This window comes from Coffea arabica, chromosome 5e (genome assembly GCF_036785885.1).
Source record: "Coffea arabica cultivar ET-39 chromosome 5e, Coffea Arabica ET-39 HiFi, whole genome shotgun sequence".
NCBI lineage: Eukaryota > Viridiplantae > Streptophyta > Magnoliopsida > Gentianales > Rubiaceae > Coffea > Coffea arabica.
This window is the reverse complement of record NC_092318.1, coordinates 35,110,459-35,131,581: the sequence shown is the minus strand read 5'-3', so window position 1 is coordinate 35,131,581 and position 21,123 is coordinate 35,110,459. Positions and strand designations below refer to the sequence as shown.

The 21,123-nt window shown below is 33.8% G+C and overlaps 1 protein-coding gene across 1 annotated transcript; it reads left to right on the top strand.

Moving 5' to 3' along the window:
* Positions 1 to 16,398: 16,398 nt before the first annotated feature.
* Positions 16,399 to 19,953, top strand: LOC113688433 (uncharacterized). The gene is made up of 2 exons (XM_027206245.2): positions 16,399 to 16,562; positions 17,391 to 19,953. The coding sequence occupies exon 2, from the start codon at positions 17,955 to 17,957 to the stop codon at positions 19,515 to 19,517; it is 1,563 nt and encodes a 520-aa protein (XP_027062046.1). The 5' UTR covers positions 16,399 to 16,562; positions 17,391 to 17,954; the 3' UTR covers positions 19,518 to 19,953.
* Positions 19,954 to 21,123: the final 1,170 nt, after the last annotated feature.

Genomic DNA, 21,123 nt, shown 5'->3' with positions numbered 1-21,123 from the left:
GGAATGGTACAATCATTCCTATAGTACAAAAAGGTCACTTGAATGGTTGGAAATTTGACAACAAATGGCGTGCAGAATTCAAGATAGTGGAATGGTTCAAAGATTATAAGAGCAGTTCCACTAAATAAATGAAAGCATGGTTTCACAACACTAAACAAATTAAACGATGAAAATTCTGGGAATATGACACAAATAATTTTATCATTTTTCTTCCTCTTACGTTAACATCCAAAAACCTATCATCAAGCCAAAGCATTGCTCCAACTCTAGCTACTATCAAACTAGCAAATCAAGCTACCAAACTTGTTATCTGACCAAGCAAAAATCAGGCTATCACTTTTTTTTTCTATCACTCTCTAAAATAGGTTTCTATCTAAATCCATGAACCCTATATTCCAATCTCCAAAAATTCTCAGAACAATAAAACAAATTTCCAAGTCTTTAGCTCCTGTTTAAGAAATATAGAAGAGAACACCACAAATACCAAGTTAGTCTAGCAATTTATACCATCAAAAGCATATAGTGTTTAGAAATCAATTACTTGAACCATAGAATCTCAATTTTGCTAGAAGTCAGATTCTTATGGCTTTTCAGTTGGATAGAAATAATGAATCATGATGTGCATAGACTCAGGTTCAAAATCCATAGAATGGATAATAAAAATGGATACAAACTTTTATAATTATGCGTTTGGGCAAAACAAGAGGAATGAAGATGAAAGTGATGGTGGTGGACTTAGTGGTAGTGGTAGTGATCTTCTGCATTTGGGAAAAGAAAAGAGGAGGAAAGATGAATAGGATGGTAGACTTAGTGACTATAATAGACATGGCATGTGATAGAGGATGACATAATTGGTATACAACGAGTTTGCAATGATTAAATGATAAGTTTGGGAGGAACAATTTATTCCCTTTGAAACACAAATATCATGAATATATCAAAATCTAACCATCACAAATATATAAAAAGAAACTTTATTTTCTTACAGGATTTTGTGTTTATGTGTATTTTTTATATAGAAATTTTAATATTTCTCTATCATTTTGTTTATATTTTTTCATATATAGATTTATGTTTAAATAAAATATTATATTGTCATTTGCCATATATTCTATCTAAAAATATCATTTTTATTAAGAAGGCAATTGTAATTTGATCAAATTTAAATAATAGATTGATAGCTTGATCAAAGATTTAGAGAGTTAAAGGTAATTAACCCATAATAATAGACAAATGCCAGAACCCAGGATGCTGAGGACTAAATAAGCGAATCGGTGAGTAGATAATTAGTTGAAGATGCATATGTTATTGACAAATACTTGTTTTACATATTTTTATATGGTTGTTTATGTTAGTGTTGGTATGCTTTAGTTGTTTTAGGAGTTGAATAACTAGGTATTACTTAAGGTTTGCATTTATGTTTAAAAGGAGAAACATTGCATTTCTATGGATTTAAATGATTAAAACTTCATGGTTTGTAGGTTTTAATGATTCACTCATTAATTGGAGTGATATGAGAAGATACTTGGATCATTTGAATTGGTTTTCAAGTGTACATGAAGTGTGATTGATGAATGAATGAAGTGTAATGAAGAAATAAAGAAGATCATCAAAACTGACAAACTTTATTTTCTGACTAGTCAGAGGTATTTTGAATATAACTCATTATCTACACTTCCAAATGACTTTTTTTTTATCCATTTGAAATTTAACTCAACGAGTTACAACTTTTGTGTTTTGCACAAAAGCTTATTCAAAATCCTTCATTGAGATATTTGTACATCAAATTAGTAGCAAAAGCAAAATTGGATCCACTGCAGAGCAAAGCAATCTGTCCATGGAATCACCTATCCATGGCTGGATTCTAAGGCTAGATTCAAGGCAAAGAGCAAGTTCTAAAAGCCAAAAATAGAGCAATGCAATCTAGCCAAGTTGAAGACAATCCATTTGCAAATTCTATAGTCGGATATGTGTCAACAGAAACTACAGCTTGCGCAATAATTTACTCTTTCCTCTTCTCTATAAAAGGGCCTTCTTGGGGGTGATTTTGCTGCAGAAAAGGAGGAGAAAAACCACCAAAAGAAATGTAGATCTTAGCTAGAATTTAGTTCTTAGGTTAGATTATGATTAGGGGTGGCAATCAAATCCAAATCGAGTTGGTGGGTCAGGTCAAGACTCGGGTATAACAGAAAACCTGTTGACCCGAACCTGACCCGCCAACCCGTGACGGGTCAACATACCTGACCCGAACACGAAAATTTCAGGTTGGCGGGTCAAACAGGTTGACGCGAAATGACTTGAAATTTAATTCTAATTTACTGATTTACCGGCTCAAAACATTTTAATTAAATAATCATAATCTTCAGATTTAGAGGTTTAGCTTGAGGACTACCTCCAACTTGAAGCCATTTGCACAAAAAATGACATAGTGAAAAATGGAAATTAAGAAAACAAAACAAACAAAAAAAGAAAGGAATTGTTAAAAATTCAAAGACTAGAATCGAAGCAAAACATAACAAGGAAATAAAGCCGTTTCATTTCATGTTTCCCATGAAAATGCAGCGCAAGTACTCAATAGATTACTAAATACTCTGCCAGCGTAGAATAAGAAATAATCATGAGATGACTAACAGAAATTTAAACATATGTACATATATACATAATTGCAATACATAGTGATTCCATCTAACATTTGGTAGCAGCAAAACTTCATAAAGCAAGATAATTAAAACTGTCATCCACCTTCCACCCCAGCCTACAAGCGACAGCCCATGACCACCAAAAGAAAACACAACGAGAAACCAAAGCCAGCATCAGTCAGATCAGCTAAGCTAGATCTAAATCTACATACCTTTTTCGCTTCTTCAATAATCAATCTAGAATTAGGAATTGCTTGCTGCTAGCCCTTTCTTGCTGCTCAGACCTCAGAGAAGAAAAGCCGTTGCTTGCTGCTAACCACCATCTGCTAGTGATATGTGAGGTGAAGAAGGGCAAGGCGATCCTTTCTGGTTTTGCCGTTAAGATTTTTAGAGGAGAAAAGGGGAAGAAAGATTTGGATGAAGGATTTAGGGCCGGCCTGAATGTGAATTGTTGTTTGTTCTGTGTAATGGTATATTAACTATTAAGTCTTTAGATAATTTTTAAATATTTATTTATTTATTTTTATTTCAGAAATGGGTTAGTGGGTCAACCCGTTTTTGACCTATTTTTTTCGGGTTTATCGGGTCTGACCCGAATCCTCGAAATCTAAATCCAAACCCATTAATTTTGTGTTAGATTCGTGTCGTGTTTTCAGGTCGTATCAAAAATTGCCACCCCTAATTATGGTAGTGTAGGTTTAGATTAGTTCATCCTTTCTTGTAGTTGGTTTAACAAGGATGAAGAAAGAGATATTAGAAGGTCAAGTGACATGGGTTTCTTCTTTTCAACTCTTTATTCTTGTATTTGATTCCTACATTTAGTTAATATACAAGTTTGGATCTTGATTTTCATTTGTTTTAAATGTTGCTAGAGTTTCATGCCTTAGATTTTGGTTGAACTATCTATAGATTGTTTGCAATATTTCTTTGGCTATTTGATGCTATTATCTTAAGCTAGTTATTTAGCACTTTTGCTTATCCAATCATGATTAACTGTTCATTAATTGTGATAATCTCAAAATGTTGAGTTTGCAATGAGAATTGAGATTTAACACTAGTTCAAGAAAGTACTAAATCTAGGGAGTGCACTTATGAAAATAAAGGTGCATCTTTATGGCTTATTTTATAGTAATTTCATAGAATCTAAGGAGCGTGTAGTTCATTTTGTAACCAAAAAATAAATATGGATTAATTATAGATAGGGATCATACATCAAAGAAAGCGGGTTACACCATAGCTAGCCGAGTTAGTAGTGCTCAATAATCCGAGAATTACACTTGCTTGAGTTGTTAGAGAGACCTTGACCTAAGGAGTTTTCCGTTATTATTTTCTTGTACATTTTTACATAGGTTTACTTTTCCCTAATTTGCTGATAGTGTAAATAATAAAAACGTTGAAAGAGCATTGGTAGTTGATCAATCTTCTCTAAGGGGATTAACCCTTAATACCCTATATTCAAACATGACCTGTATATTTGCAGAAGTGTGTAAGGTATTTAGGAATTTACAAATTTAAAACTTGAGACGTAGCAAAGAGATTGTTTTCGCAGAGACACCCCTTGTCTATCAAGTTTTTGGCACTATTATAGGAGAAATTCAATTCAATATCTATACTATGAATAACTTTATTAGTTTGGAGATTTTTACTTACTTTTCTTATGTTTGTTATGTATAGTGTCTAGAGCTTGTTGTGTCAATTTTATTGTCCTGTTGAATCTATTGCTTTGTGTTAACCTCTTGTTTGTTTGTTTTTTTAACCTATTCTTCTTAACTAATCTTGCTTTTGAATTAGTTTGAAAGTATGTTTAAGGGCTAAAGGAAAATAGTAAATATGAGTGGATAGTGCTTGAGGGAATGAAGCTTGAAAATGAATCCTTTATATTTTCAAAACTTCAACAATAGAGGAAACTAAGAAACTACTAGAGGTATGTCTTTTGATGATGGCATTAGAGCATTAAATGCTAAATTGGACAGTGTGATGCAAATATTTGAGCAAAATGGGATGGCTAATGTTTGTAATTCTAATTTTGTAAATCGTGTTTTGCTTAGTATATACCATGCAAATTATCAATCTATGCAAGCAGGAAATGTAGATTATTTTGATAAATTTCAGCATTACAATTCTTGTTTTGATCACTACTTAAGTTAATTCTTGAGATTGCAATAGGTATAATCAAGATGTTTATGGTGATTTTCCAAATTTTTCTAATTTCCAACATGAATATGTCTAATATAACTTTAAATCATCTTGGGAGCTAGCAATTGAAAGATTAGCTAATGGATCTAAGCTATTTTGGGAGTTAGCTATAGAAAAGTTAACTAATAAAGTTGATTTAGATTTAGAAAAGATAGCTAATCATGTGAATTCAAATTTAGAAAGCTAACTAATGTGATATCTGACCGTTTTGCTGAAATTGATGATAGAATAGATCAATTAACTTTGTACTTTGATAGAACACATGACCAATTATATGAATTGTGTGGGGTTATTTCATCTAATTCTATGCAATTTTTTTCTAGAAATAATGGTATGGACACTGCATGTAGAGGTGAGTTATGTTCGAAAAATGATTATGAGATTACTTCCATCCCTTAGGATAATGATTTTGGAACTAATTTTGAAACTCAAGAGGTAACCTTGAATGATGTATTTGTCACCACTCTTGAGGATTTTTAGCACTACAGGTTCCAAAAATATGAATGAACATGAATTTCCTGTGGAAAATCCTTTAGTAAGTTTTTAAATGATGCAAATTCAAGTTAATATCAATGAAACATTTGAGAAAATAAACCATTCAAATATATGGCTCATGAACTTCAATCATTTTTCATTGATCTACCAAGACCTGAATTGATGAATTATTATCAAACAAAGCTTCCTTGATAATGAGGTAATATAGTCAACCTAATGACTATAAGCAAGCGCTTGCTAGGAGGTAAATCAATGGTTTCTTTAATTCATGTCTTTTTTGGTATGTTTAAGGTATATTTGTTTCTTTTTGAATGTTTGCAAAAAATAAAAGTGTAATAGATGCTACCATTGGAGATTGAAAAGTACAAATGATACCCAATCATGACAAATCACCTACTACACTAAGGGAGTACTCTTTTTTCCTTCCTTACCTTGTCATTTTGAGGATGTTGTATAATTTAAGTGTGAGAGGGGTGAATGGTTGGAATTGAATGCATCCCTTGGTATTCATATGAAAATTGATATAATTGTTTCAAAATTTGAATAGTTGATAATATTGGTATCGTTGAAATGTTGAATTTTAGGATTACCAACAGAGAGTTTGATCCAAATACAAGGGGAAATTCTGCCAATATTTTTCTAAAAATTTATTACCATTAATGTTGTGTGGTTGTGATGTACTTATTGTCATGAGATAGGAACAAAGAATGTAAAGATTGAAGAAAAAGAAGATATTTGATCAAAATGTGAAGATTCTCTTAGTTATTGGCTTTGTGTGCTTTAGTTCTAAGGGGTGGTTATAAGTTTAGTTTTTACATTTGTTGATTATGCTAATTACATAGCAAGCATGATTAAATTAAAAATAATGCATGACCATGGACTTGATCAAATGATGGTATGATAAACTTTCCTTCATTTCATATTATGGAGTACTAGAATTGAAGTTCAAGGTTTGTATAGTAATCATCCCTTTTGTGCCTTTACACATAAGTCTCTATTGTATATTACTTCCATCACTTCAAATCCATAGCATTAGTTTATTTTTATCCACTATTTGAGACAAGCAATGATTTAAGTGTGGGGTGTAACAAGTGCTTATTCTATATGTTTTTATGTGGTTATTTATGTTGGTTTTGGTGTATTTTAGTTATTTTAGGAGTTGAAATGAGAAGATATTTTTGGAGTGAAATGACAAGATATTTGGATGATTCTTAATGATTTGAAGTGGTTTTCAAGTATACATGAAGTGTGATTGATGAATGAATGAAGTGAAATGAAGAAATCAAAAAGATCATCAATACTAACAAATTTTATCTTTTGATCAATCAAGGGTATTTTGGATATAACTTAGCATCTAGACCTCCAAAATAACTTGATTTTTAATCCATTGGAAGGTAACTCAATGAACTACAATTTTTGTATTTTGTACAAGAACTAATTCAAAATCCTTCACTTAGATATTTGTACATCAAGTCCATGACAGAAGCAAAATTGGATCCAAAAACAGAACAAAGAAATTCGTCCATGGATTCACTTATTTATCGCCGGATTCAAGATAGAGAGCAACTTTTAAAGGCCAAAAATAGAGCAATGCAATCTAGCCGAGTTGTAGACAATCCTTTGGCGGATTCTATGGTTGGATTCATGTCGGTAGAAAGTTGCGACTTGCGCAATAATTCACTCTTTTCTCTTCTCTATAAAAAGGCCTTCTTGAGGACGATTTTGTAGAAGAAAAGGAGGAGATAAACCACCAAAAGAAATGTAAATCTTGGCTAGAACTTAGTTCTTAGGTTAGATTATGGTGGTGTAGGCTTAGATTAGTTCCTTTCTTGTATTTGGCTCAACAACAATGAAACTAGATGATGAAGAAAGAGAGACTAGAAGCTCAAGTGACATAGGTTTCTTCTTTCTAACTCTTTATTCTTATATTTGATTCCCATATTTAGTTAATATACAAGTTTGGATCTTGATTTTCATTTGTTTTACGTGTTGCTAAAGTTTCATGCCTTGGATTTTGATTGAACTATCTATGAATTGTTTGTGATATTTTTTTGGTTATTTGATACTGTTATTTTAAACAAGTTATTTAGCACTTTTGCTTATCCAATCAGATTAACTGGCCATTAATTATGATAATTTCAAGATGTTAAACTTGTAATGAGAATTGGAATTTAACACTAATTTAAAGAAATGCTAAACCAAGGGAGTTCACTCGTGAAAGGGGAGGTGCACCTTTGTGGCTTATTTTATAGTAATTTCATAGAATCTAATGGGGTTGTAGTTGATTTAGTTGATTTCATAATCACAAAAATATGTATAGATTAACTAAAGATAGGGATGATACAGCAGTGAAAATAGGTATCACATACTTTAGAAAATTGCGACATAGTTAGCCGAGATAGTAGTGCTCAATAATCCGAAAACTACACTTGATTGAGTAGTTTGCACAACCTTGAACTGAGAGCTTTCCACTGTTATTTTTTTTGCATATTTTTAACACAGTTTTACTTTTCTCTAATTTGTTGATAGTCTAAATAGCACAGGAATTCAAAGAGCATCGGTAGTTGATCAATCTTCTTTGAGGAAATCGACCCTTAATACCCTATATTCAAACATGGTCTATATACTTGCTGAAATGTGTGAAATATTTAGAAATTTATAAATGTGACAAAAAATTTATTTTTACAGAGACACCTCATGCCTATCAGTTATTACCTTGAAGTCGGAGAGACGAAGTAAAAATATAGGGGAGACGTTAAAAAGTGACGTTGAGACTGAAATGGGTCAATGATTGTACATGGAAAATCAATACGAAATTGCAGCAATATAGTGAAAACTTGTGCTTGGGCACAAATTGTATAGGAGAAAACAAAAATACAAACCATTAAATAATTAAATTAGAATAATAATATGAAACAAAAGTATATATACAAATAGGATTTTTACTTATGGTGGGGCAACTAAAATTAAGCACGTAATATTAAAACAATATGACAAAATATGAAGTGTAATAAAATTAAAAAATTGAAAGATATTTGCATGCTTTCAAAAATAATGGACAAAATGTAAGGAAAATACGTGAGTTGGTGTATTTACCACCCTAAATTCTTCTCCTCTAATAATGCGAGAAATATCAAATTGTAAGAAACTGTATCAATTGAAATGCACGCATGAATACGGAGACAGTATTAAAGCATATACAGTTAAATAGAAAAAGGTGCTAGTGTGAGTTTAATAACACCGAAGTGCAGTTATGCTAGAAGGGTCAAGTATTTGAAGCAGGGAGCAACGTTGTCGCATATAGTTAAGAATCAAGTATATAGCAGTAATTCAGTATGATATCCAATGTTCAATTATTATATCAGCTTTGATAATAGTACGATAACTATATTTTTATTTTTTGAAGCATTTTGCAATATCTGCAATAAAATTAAAAAGTAATAGGAGAAAATTATGAGAATAGAATTTTAACTAATAATTTAAGAAATTTTTACTCATGCTCAATTATTAATTATTGATGAAAGTGATGTGTCATATGAAAAGATTGTTACACATGTTTTAACAATGAAAGATTGCCTATTATGTTTTTTGAATTTTTTATTACACCAAGTATATCCCAATTTTATTTTTATTTGTATTTTACATACTTAAAAGATTAATGGCATTGATAGTTAAAGAAAAAGATAATAAAGCTCATTTTGGTATGCCTCGTATAAAATGTTGTAGAAGTATTTTTTATGTTGATATGAGAAAGTATAATCAATATCGTAAGAATTACTCTCTTCGTCCCGTTGAAAATATCATATTTTTCATTTTGAAATATCTAAAAATGTATGTATCTTATTAAAGTCAGGTTTACTTTTCATTTCTTTTTCCAATGTTATCCTTACCTTTATCTATGATTTTAATTCAAATTTGAAATTTGAAATTTTGAACGTAACTTTGAAAACAAATCCACTAATATTATTATTAAATCACTATTTTTAAAAAATTGGAAACCCAAAATGTGATAAACAATTTGGGACTGAGGGAGTAATATATAGTATTATTCAGGAAGATTTTTTAGGGAAACCAAGTAGGTGAATGGCTGTTAAAAAAAGTGAGCAATTTGAGAGAAAATTTTGGAAGGTTTAAGAGACATGGGTGAAAGAGAGGGATTAAAAGTTTTTGAGAGAAAAATATTGAAGGTTTAAGCGACAAGGGTAAAAGAGAGGGATTCATTATGTACAACATGCTTTTTGTTTTGTTGTGTACATGTCCCTCATAAATTTTGTGCATATTTATTTTAAAGCCCCTCATCTTGCCACTGAACTGAAGGCTTGTTTCATACTTTGGGAATTTACTTGTGGGTGGCTAGGAAGAAAAATCCTAGAACAAGGCTGAGGAGCAGGGAAGTTGCCGCTGCCGTCACCATTGTCAGATTATTGCAATGCCACCATCAAATTCTCCAACGAAATAGCACTGTAAAGCTTGCCTCCCTTCCTTCTTAAGCCTCCCTATTTGATGATTTCTAAAAGTTATGTTAGTTGTATCTAATTTCTCTTATTTTCTCTTGAATTAGTTTGCTTATGTGTTTTTTTAATCATTTTATAGCTATTAATGGTTAAATTTGTTTGCTCTGTGGAAATCTTGACTAATGTTTACTTATGTTAAACTAGAACTTGGTTGAGTTTTCTTTACCCTTAATCTACTTGTGAAAAGGCCCCAACCTAAATTTTGTATTAACTGGGTGAATCTTTTGAATTTGTATGTGAATGGAGAGGGGAACTTTGACCAGTCCAAAGTTGGTCGGAGCCCGTGAGTGATGTTCGAAAGCCAGAGAATTAGAATAATTGAAGAAATTTCTCTGGTATATAGCAATAAATTGTCCTTTGACCTATGATAATCTTTGCTTGCATTGCTTGAAATACTAGAATGATTTATGTTGACTCTACTTCGTGGATTAATATTATGGGGTCTTGGTTAATTGAGCTGCTAGGATGATATGCACTAATTTTTGGTTTTGAATAGAGAGTTCTATAGGGATGGCTTTTTATTCTCTTAAATAGGTGGGAGGGCTTGTAGAATGCCTACTCTAATGAAAGAGTTGAGAATTACACAAACCCTTTCAACCTTGTTAGTGGTCCTAGTGTTATTGAAGTTGTTTCTTTCATTGGTTTATTCTTGCTTAAGTCCAAGTGTATGGTTAGTGGGTCTATAAAAAATCCAATACATGTTCTAGAGAAGCTTATAGCTTATGATACTCTTCTCCGTCACCGTATCAAGTGATTCTCATGCTAGCCTTTTCTTTTCAGAAATAAGCTAATTCAGTAGTCCTATTAAACATATTGTACAGAAAATGTTTATCTACACTTAAAGAAATATTTTATTTAGATAGGATATTGCATTCTACTTAGACTAGAGGCACGCATAAAAAGGACAACTATGAGAACTCCTAATGTTAGGATATTCATGTTATCTTAGATTCCTTTCTGTACACTACAAGAATTCTGGTCATCAGTGACAACACTTTTCAGTGATGATAAAAAGTTGTCACAGAATGAGGTCCTTTACCCACAACTTTGAAAGTCTTTACAACTGCCTTATACAAGCTAACTAATCTGTCACGATTTGGATTTGTCGTCACAAATACATTCCTACCAACAGAATTTGAGAGAGCCGGAGTTAATGGAATACTTTGGTGATGACTTGGTGAATGTCATCTATGAGGACCCGAATTTTATTTTACTTACTTTTATTTTATTTTACTGGTTTAATTAATTATTATTTATTCATTTGCTCCAATTAAATTATTTCATCCTTTTTAATTACATTTGCATGGAACACTGTCTCATTTTATATTTTAAAAACGTTTGCTAGTAAATTTAATTTTTTTTGTGGCCCGTTTAGTGAGAAATAGTGAATACACGTTTTTCGAGGCAAAATTCGATTTGAAAGTGCAGTGATTTTGGAGAATTAAGGATGATCAATAGTAGACTAAGAAAAGTTAATTGAGAGATTAGAGGTGAGTAAGTTAAATTAAACTCAATTAGGAGCACTAATTGCCCACTATTCATTTGTGAACTTTTTATACCAAATCACCTTTATGTCATTTCTTCCTTTCATTCCATCACTTCACCAACAACTCACTCAAACCTTTTCTTTCCCCTCCCATCTTGGCCGGCCACCCTTCACCATTTCTTGCCAAAAATTTCAGCTTTCTTTTCTTCCATGTTTGCTCCAAAACACACACCAAACTTGCTCCTTTTCTTGGAACATCACTCAAGGTTGAAGGGAGACTTGAAGGAGGAAAGAACCTTGATGGTTTAGAGCTTAAACTCTAGTGGTTTGATCTTCATCTCTTGGAAGTAAGGTAACACCCCAAAGCTCTCATTTTTCCTTCCAACTTATGGTTAGTTTAGTTAGTTTTAACTAGTTAAGCATTGGGTTGTTGATGGGTTCAATGAACCTTGACTCTATGTAGATGGCTTGAGGTGGCTTCTTAGGTAGTGGCGTTGAGGAATTATTGTGTGTTTAGTTGTTTGTTTAATACTTGTTTTGATGAATTATGGCTTAGTTTTAGTTGGAAAAGTTGAAAAGAAAAGTTGAAGAGAAAAAGGGAGCATGCTATCCGAAATTTTGCTGGTTATTTCCCTCATATTAATTTTAAATTTTGTGGTTATTTTGGTGCCAAAATGCTTGTTATATATTGGTGTTTATGTGTGTCAATTATCTCAAAAAGCATTTCATTTGGTTGAGTTAAAGTTGGGTTAAAGTGAGAATGCAAATCTGGAAAATTTCTGATCAGGATACCAGACTAGTGTGTACGTATCAGCCCATAACTTTTCGTCTAGGAGTCGAAATCAAGTACCGTTTGTGGCAGCTAAAACTAGACTCCGAGGGCTTTCCAACAATATAAAATGTACCTTCTAGTTCATTTTCTATGAGCCGTAGTGAATCGGTAAATTTGACTGATTTTTCTCACTGTTTTCATCCGAGAAACAAGCATAGCTGCAGTTTGTAGCTCATTTTCACTCATCTTATAAAATGAATTTTAAAACAGTTCTAGTGAATTTTGGCATTTTGAGTCTATTTTCAACACCGCAAACCACATGAAATTTTGAGTTGTGTAGCTTTAGTTATGACCAGATTTTAAAACTGTGTCAGGTGCTCCAAAACTGAAAATTCCGTGAACCAGGTTCTAAAAATCAGCTTTCCTAAAACTATTGTAACTTGATGTAAAAAGGTCCAAATTGAGTTCTATTTATTGTGTTTGAAACTAAATTTGGAGTTCTATCAGTGGTATAAATTTCAAGGGCTGATTCTATTTCTATGAATTTTGCCAAATTTTCAAAGTTTACTGAAAATGCAAAACTGTTTTGCTCTGTTCTTGCTAGGACAGTGAGTTGGAGCTAAAATTTGAATGATTTCAGATTTGAATCTGAGAAAAGTGTCTTCTAGAGATTTTTAGTACATTAAATCTAGTTTCCAAAGTATAAAGTTTCCAATTTTTTGACTGACGGAACTCGAGATATGATTTTTCCAAGTGGTGTCGCACAAAACTGGAATTTTCTGGTTTCAAACAAAATGTTCTTTTAAGAACTCTCAACTTTCCTCTGAGATTGTTAGTTCATTTTAAGTTTCATTTCATGGATGGATACAAGGTCTTTTTGAACATTAGACCTTTATTTTAAATCTTGGTTCCCAAAGGATTAAATCTCTCTTGATGCGTTTTCTTGGTTGCCTAACTTTCTTGGTTAATTGCACCTCAATTCATACTTGAGAAATGGATTTCAACCTCTAATCTTATGTCCTTGATTTCCATGACGTTGAACTCTAAAAATGGAGTTTTTTAACTAGAGTAATTTTTGGAGAATTTCACTAGTTTATACTTGAAATTTGGAACCTTTAACTTTAAAATTTACTATGGAAATGAGTGGAGTTTTGATGAATTCTGACTCCATTAGTTTAGAAAATGTGAACGCTCCTTATATTCTAAATCTTGGGCGTAGGACTAAAAGTTTTGAGAGATGATAACCATCTTCCTTTTTCTCGATTTTGGTGTCGAAAGTAAATATGATACTTTCTTTTGGAATTGAGGGTTCTTGCCAAGATTTGACTCGAAAATGACTTTTGAGTTTCCTTTGAGTATTATTTCAATGATTTAGTGAGAAAGACTCCTCGAACTTGTGACTCGAACTTGTGACCTTGAGAGTGAGTAGTAAGAAAATATTTTTCTTATTAGCCTTGGTCGAGTATCTAGATAATCGTGATTGTGCATGTCTCAGGTGGTCACGTGGATGCCGAGGAGCTTGTCTGACCTCTCGCTTTTACTCTTGTTTTGCCCTTGACTTTTGGTAAGTGTCAAGTGCACGTTCAATGTTACTATGATTGAAATGATATTTGTACAAGTGTTATATGATACGTGAATTTGCCGAGACGAGGGTGTACTTTATCGCCCTCGTCCTCTCTCTCTCTTGATTAAATGATACTTGTTAAATGAATGTATATGACTTGCACTTGTATTTGAACACGTTTTAACTCGTGAGCACTGAGCGGCAGTATGTATCACACTCTATTCGGATGGGAGGTGCCTCTCATACCGACTCATTGCTATGATCGATTCTCTGAGCGGCAGCATGTACCACACCCTAATCGTGTGGGAGGTGCCTCTCATACCGGCTCAGAGCTATGAACAATTCTAAGCTGATTGGAGTGTTGTCTTATCGACCAATTATACTTGTGGGAACGCCCCAACCCATTGGCTAACCTCGTAACTCGAGTTGGCAAGGGTTTGGTTGAGAAGTTTGGTGAATGTTGGGAAATGATATAGTTTGATCTTTTGAGATCTCGCTTGGCATACTTGAATAATATCGCCACTACATGAATGTTTGGTTCCAAATCCGAGTGGGTGTTATGTTGGATGGAGGAAGTAAGTGGAGCACTACGGTCATGTTACTTCTTGAGTTGACGGAGAGTCAACCCCAAATGGCATGAATCGGTCGAGACGTGGAAATAGCTCCTGAGAGCTCCTGTATCCTTCCATATGTATTTAATTCCTACTTGTGCACTCGAATGAAATTTCATGTGAACGTTACTTTCAAGTATATTATTTGATTGATTGGTGCTACTTGCTTGCTTGCTTGATTTTCTTGGCCTCACAGAGCGTTAGCTCAATCCTTTAAGTTTTGTTTTCCTTAACAGGACTTGGAGGTGGAAGTTAGTGATTCTAAACTAGCGACTTTTGGTTGAAACTAGTATACTTTTGTATGTTATTGGAGACCATTAAAGTGTAAATTTTGTTATACTTGGATATTTTAGATTGTATTTGTAAATGGTATACTTGGGAGTTTTGGGACTTGTATATTCAAAATATTTTTAAATTAAGTCGATGGTTAACTTGTGGTTCTTTATTAAACTTAAATGAGTGCGTGAGTCCTGACAAGAGTTAGGCAGGCGTCCCGCTGATACCCTAAGATTCGCCCTAGGGAGAGGTGGGGACATCACATCATCGCTATTACTGTCTCTTTTTCGTTGACAACTTTACTATGTTGTCATTGAAGCTTTGTACCTTCTTTTCACTGCAATGGTGAATAGTCTTATTGATAATTATATGTCAACATTGAAATATCTTAAAAGTTTTACAACTTTGATGATATATTACTATTTATATTGGTTTGTTTCTAATGAAACTATTTGACTATCCTACAATTTTAAGCCTCTTGGTTTTCATGTAAATTTGACAATTCAACTATTTTAGTCAAATTAGTCATATTAATATGCTTGAATTAGAATGATTTATTAAAAAACTAAGAAATATGTAGTTACTTATCAATACCTAGAAATTGTCAGCCTGCAAGTCCTTTTAAATTGAACGAGTTATTAAAGTAGATAAGCTCTTAACTCTTTAGTTACATTGCTTTAATTATGCATTTTTTTATTCCAAGGTAATAAATTAAGTGTGAAGTTTTATGTTTGACTAATAGTAAAAACATTATTTTTGGAAAAAAAAATTTCCCATCTAATTGATCTTTTTTCCAAAAAAAAATTTTAACAAAGAAAGGGTGGAATGTAAAAAGCAAGAAAGAAAAAAAAGGAGGATTAGAACTCAAGATGTCTAAATCCTAGTATCTCAACATTGGTCACTAAATTAAGGTTTCCTCGAATCTAGTTGACCCGTGGTTGAAACAATAAAATTATTTGACTGTCAAGTACTTTCTACTACATTACATATTGGATCACTCATTGTGATGAAATTAGTACTAGTCAAGTCATAGTATAAGATAATTAATGATATTAGGACTACTAATTACAATTATTTCTTGCAAAATGAATGTTGATTTGCTAAAAGTCAAAGCTAATACACATTTCTCTAACAAATTAGAACTACTAGTATAACTTCATGCAAATTTAACATATAACATGCATGATTCTTTAGTTTAAAACAGCTAAAACCATACTCTAGTATTAGGTGAAACTAACAAAATTTTCTCCTATCCAAATTAAATGCAATATTCCAGTTTTGCAATCTCAAGATACTGGTAGTAGTATTTGTATGAATGATTAGAAGTTGAATAAAAGTATTTTTTTTTTCACTTGTATGAATTTAAAAAAAAATTGCCAACACATGATTAAGATTTTACTTTTTTATGTTAAAATTAAGGAATTATAATATATCAGTAAAATCTTGTACTTCAAATAAAACTGAAAAATAGTAAAAGAAATTCACAAAAAATTTTGGCTTAAGGAAGAAAATAGTGAAATCAAAATTTTGTTCAAACCAAAGGCGAAAAAAGTGGCAGATAGAGTGAAAATAATGAATTATAATATATGAGTAAAATTGAAAAAAGTACAAATTTCATAAATATATACTTACAAACAAAATTGAAAAATAGTACAAATTTCATTAAAAAAATATTGGAATTGATGAAATAAAAAATTTGTTGAAACCCAAGGCCAAAAAAAGTGGCGTGATAGAGTGAAAATATTTTTGGCTGAAAATGCCAAGAAAAAAAAAAACACACACACACACACAAATGCCCAAGTGCCCGCTTTATCTCTTGCTGCTTTTATCACCTGACGTCTCTCACAAAACCACGCTGGGATTTATTGCCCCTTATTTTCTTCTCCCACTTTCTCATTTCTATCCTTCACTTCTATCTCTCACTCTCTGGCCTCTACGTGAAATCCATGATCTACCATGACTCTCCGGTGCGGGAGGGGAAGTGTTTTTACCAATTCTCCGTAGGACAGGTAGGTTCTTTCTCTCTCTTGTTTCTCCCTAATTTTCTTCCCAAATATTTTTGCCCTAATTTTCTTCCCAAGCATTTTTGCACTTGGGCCATTCTTTTATAGTTGCACTCTCTTTCACTTCTGAAATCAATTTCCATTCTTTGCGAATACCCCAGCCTTTACCCTCCTTTTCTAGTAGGCAAATGACTGTCCACCATGACAAACATTGCTTTTAGAGCTTCTAAAAAGTTCACTCAGAAAAATCCAGGAAGCAAAATCAAAGATACCACATAATCTGTCTTCAATTTAATTTCAGCTATTACTGAAGTTACAAACCAAATACCCCATTTTTAACTTTTCAGCTTTTAGATTAGAATCTCTGCCAGCATACTTGGTCTCACAGCCCTGACTAAAGCTGAAAAATCGAACCTGATGTTTAACATGGAAAATGATGGCACTGCCACTACCTGAGTGATGCTGTTCAATGAAGTAAATGAATTCTTCAGAATAATGAATTAGCCCTGTAATTAAATGAATTCTACCTACCTATTGTGATCTTGTCATATGATCTGAAACATGTAATGACTCTTTGTGCCGAGTCAGCTCTAAAAGCAGGAGAATAAGTGGTAATGGGTTAGAAGAATAAATATGCCCGCCTCGAAAACGGTCAAGGGACCCGGGAAACCTGCACTAGGAAACACGCCCTTCCCCCCATTTGTTTTGGTCGGAGTACTCGAATGAAGCGAGATTATTATTGTTATTATTATTCTTATTTTTACCTTCCCTTCCCATACCCCTAAAATTTAGTGCTTGGAATTGAAATACATGCATCTTTTGGATAAATTTCAGCAACGGAAGACACGGAAATGGTGAATTTAGTTGAAATAGACCTACAAAACTCAAAGTCTCATGTTATGCCTTTTGTTGCTTCACTACAGCTAAGGTAGAATGAGGTTATTTTGACTGTTGAGGGCCTCCCACTGTTGCGGTATCGAGTGTTCTATGACTCAAATTTTTTGAAGGGTCAGTGGTTGGGTGGGTGAGCATTGGAAATGTGGCTTCGACAGTCAAAAAAGTCTGTGGCACGGTGGTATGCTCTGTATGTCTGTGAGGTGCTTGTCAAAAGTCTCAATGAGTATTTATCTTGTGTCTTGTGATGAAAATTCTGCGCAATTTTCTGGGCTCCTCCAATAATCAAAATATGTGGTGATTGTGAAAAGAGCCATGGCTTGGTGTGTGTTGTGGGCTGCAAAGTGGGACCCTTCTCCATTTGCAAGGCTAGTAACTCCTCTCTCTCGGAACGATTGATAGTGGATTGTTTTGTGACACAGTTTGCATGCTCTGTCAGTTTACTTTCTTTCAATTAGTTTTCATCGGGCTTGTCCGAGAATCATTTGGAAGTGATTTTAGCCAATGATGAAGTCCCCAAAGATCCCATTTCAGAAAATTTCAACCCCAAGAACTTCTATGGAATTAACAAATGTGGCGAAATTGATAGAAAGGAAGTGGAATCCAATTCCTCTGCCACATGGAACCATCCCTGAACCTAAAGGCCAAGACCTTGATTATGTGAACGTTGCTCATAGTCATCTTATACATTTTGATTGGTGTAAGCTTGATAAATTGGCCTCTGGTTTGACCCCATTTCGAGTTAAGCATTTATTGTTGAGAACGCAAAAGGATTACGTTCTTTCACTTGAATTTTTCAAGTGGGTTGAACTCAAGAACTCGAGCTCAATTAGCCTTCAAACACATTCCATCATTCTGCATATTCTTACTAAAAATAGGAAATTTAAGTCGGCTGAGACAATCCTTAGGAGAGTCATTCAATTGAGTTTGGGTTCATTGGATCTTCCTTCTAAATTGTTTGAGGCCTTAGTGTATTCCTATCGAATTTGTGATTCTTCACCCCGTGTTTTTGATGCATTGTTCAAGACTTATGCACATCTGAAGAAGTTTAGGAATGCCACAGACACATTTAGTCTTATGAAGGAATACGGGTTCTTGCCTACAATTGAGTCTTGCAATGCATACTTGAGCTCGTTGATTAGTTTGAATAGGTCTGATATTGCATTATCATTTTACAAAGAAATGCAAAGGTCCCATATTTCCCCAAATGTTTATACTCTTAACATGGTGATTGGTGCTTTCACCAAATTGGGGAATACAGAAAAGGCAGTTAAGGTGTTTAAGGAGATGGAGAAGATGAATATTAGTCCAACTGTCGCATCGTATAATACATTGATTGCAGGATACTGTAGTCAGGGTCTTCTGAGCACTAGTCTGAAGCTCAAGAAGCTCATGGAGAAGAATGGGCTCCGTCCAAATGAGGTTACGTACAACACCCTCATGAATGCTTTTTGCAAGGCAGGGAAGTTGCACGAAGCTGGTAAGCTTTTCAAGGAAATGAAAACCATGGATGTTGCTCCTAATACTATATCCTACAATATATTGATTGACGGTTACAGCCAAGCGGAGAACAGTGAGATGGCTGGTCGTCTTTTTGAGGAGATGTCAGTAAATGGTATTAAGGCAGATATAATCACTTACAATGCATTGATTTTGGGACTATGTAAAGAGGGAAAGACAAGGAAAGCTGCATATCTGGTGAAAGAGCTGGATAGAGAAAAATTTGTTCCAAACTCTTCTACCTTCTCTGCTATTATTACTGGGCAATGTGTTAGAAAGAACTCTGAGCGTGCTCTTCAACTCTACAGAAGCATGATAAGGACTGGTTGTCATCCAAACAAAGTGACACTGGGGATGCTGATATCCACTTTCATTGAGAATGAGGATTATGATGGAGCTGCTATGGTTTTGAGGGAGATGCTTGAGAGATCCATTTCCCCTGATCCAGGTACTTTATCAGAGCTTTGCAATGGACTTTGTAAAGATGGCAAAGAAGAAGTGGCAACCAGTTTGTGTAAAGGGTTAGAAGCTAGGCATCTCATGCCAGAAAGTTTTCAAAAGACTTGAATCTTTAGCTCTAGACCAAAATCTTTGGACGACAAACGTGAAGATGACAATTCAACCTCAAAAAATTGAAGCATAAGATGAATTGTGTTGTACTGTTTCTTGCTGAAAGAGCAAATGTCCTATCTGGCAGATATCCTGCTCTATTAGTTTGTCGACAAGGTCACGTGGTAGAGTGGTATACTTTGTGGGTCTCACCCTAAAGTGTTTCAAATTCATCATGCCGTTTGTAAGAGGAATTTTATCTATTTATCATCAGGACACGAGCGGATTCAGGTTTTGAGAGCTTTGAAGCAGTAGTGCAAGTGCTACAAGTCTGCTTTGGTTACTTGCAATATATGTTTTGAGCCCCTCTAACCGAATCGCTTTGTACAATTCTCATAACATCTTTTCATTCCTAACACCTATAATTTACTTATTTGTTTTGTTAGCAAGTTAATTCTGTGTTCTTATCATGTTAATTGGATATTCATATTTCTCTCTTTTTAGAGAGTGATGGTTTTTTGAGTTGGTGAAGTATTGGTGGTGTAATTATTGGTAACTTTGGGATGGTGTATATGCGATTTACATTGACAAACAAATTATTCCAAATTTTCTGAGTTTTTGCTTTGTTATTTGTACATATTTGCACTTTTTTGAATTAAAGATATTACACTGATGCTCCATGTACACTAATTTTTTTGGTGTGTTATGAGAGGGTATTGCGTGTTCCATTTGCAACACGTAATCCACTAATAGCAGTCCTTAATTACCAAGTAATAATAGTGGCCTGTCACCATTATTTGGTGATCAATAATTGGTACTAGTATATCACGTGACAATATCAAACACTGAAAATGAAGCATCTAATATTCTTTCCTCATTAGCCAATGGATGGTTAGAACATCCCCCAACCCCCCCCCCCCCCGGGCGCGGAGTCGAGCTTCCTCTTGCTTATGGATAGCACTTAGTGGTCTTTAGATTGATTTACTCCAAGAAATTTAGGATTTGAATGACATGGAAAATTTAGTTTAATAGTAAACAAAGCGGTGCAATCTTGAGGCTGAAAAGTCAACGGCAGCTTCCAAGTAGATGGGCCAATATACTACAACAAAACCTAAATTCTGTAGATGGGCTGGGCCAAGCAGCCTACTAGCATTTTCGGGAGTGGTGTCCGGTTGCCCAGCATCTCCATTCCTGCAACAGCATCTCCAACAAGGGCGAAGTTGGAGATATAATGGTTTCTCCAACAACAGCATCTCCGTTCAGAGGTATAATGGTTTCTTATTAGTTTTTTTTCCCCTCCCTTTTCCTTTGAAAAATTGTCTAGAATTACTGGTGTAGATTCTTGAAGTTGGATTGGAATGAATTTTTGTGGGTTGCTTTTGTTTTAGTTATTTCTTACCTGAGCTGCTGAGTTTTGGGGGTTTTATGATTCTTGGAATCTGATTATTAATTTCACTGGCTTTTATCTATTGGGAACTTGAACTTGCAATTCTGACTATCTTTAAAGATTTTGGGTGGAGAGTTGCTTGACTTAGGCATTCAGTTTGTTCATTTGGAGCAGAGTTTGTTCTTTAGGATATGGACTATTGAGGAAGTTGTAATTGAATGTGTTTGTTACTGTTGT

Excerpts from the sequence above, each read along its gene's own strand:
- LOC113688433 (XM_027206245.2), top strand. The coding sequence starts at position 17,955 with ATGATGAAGTCCCCAAAGATCCCATTTCAGAAAATTTCAACCCCAAGA.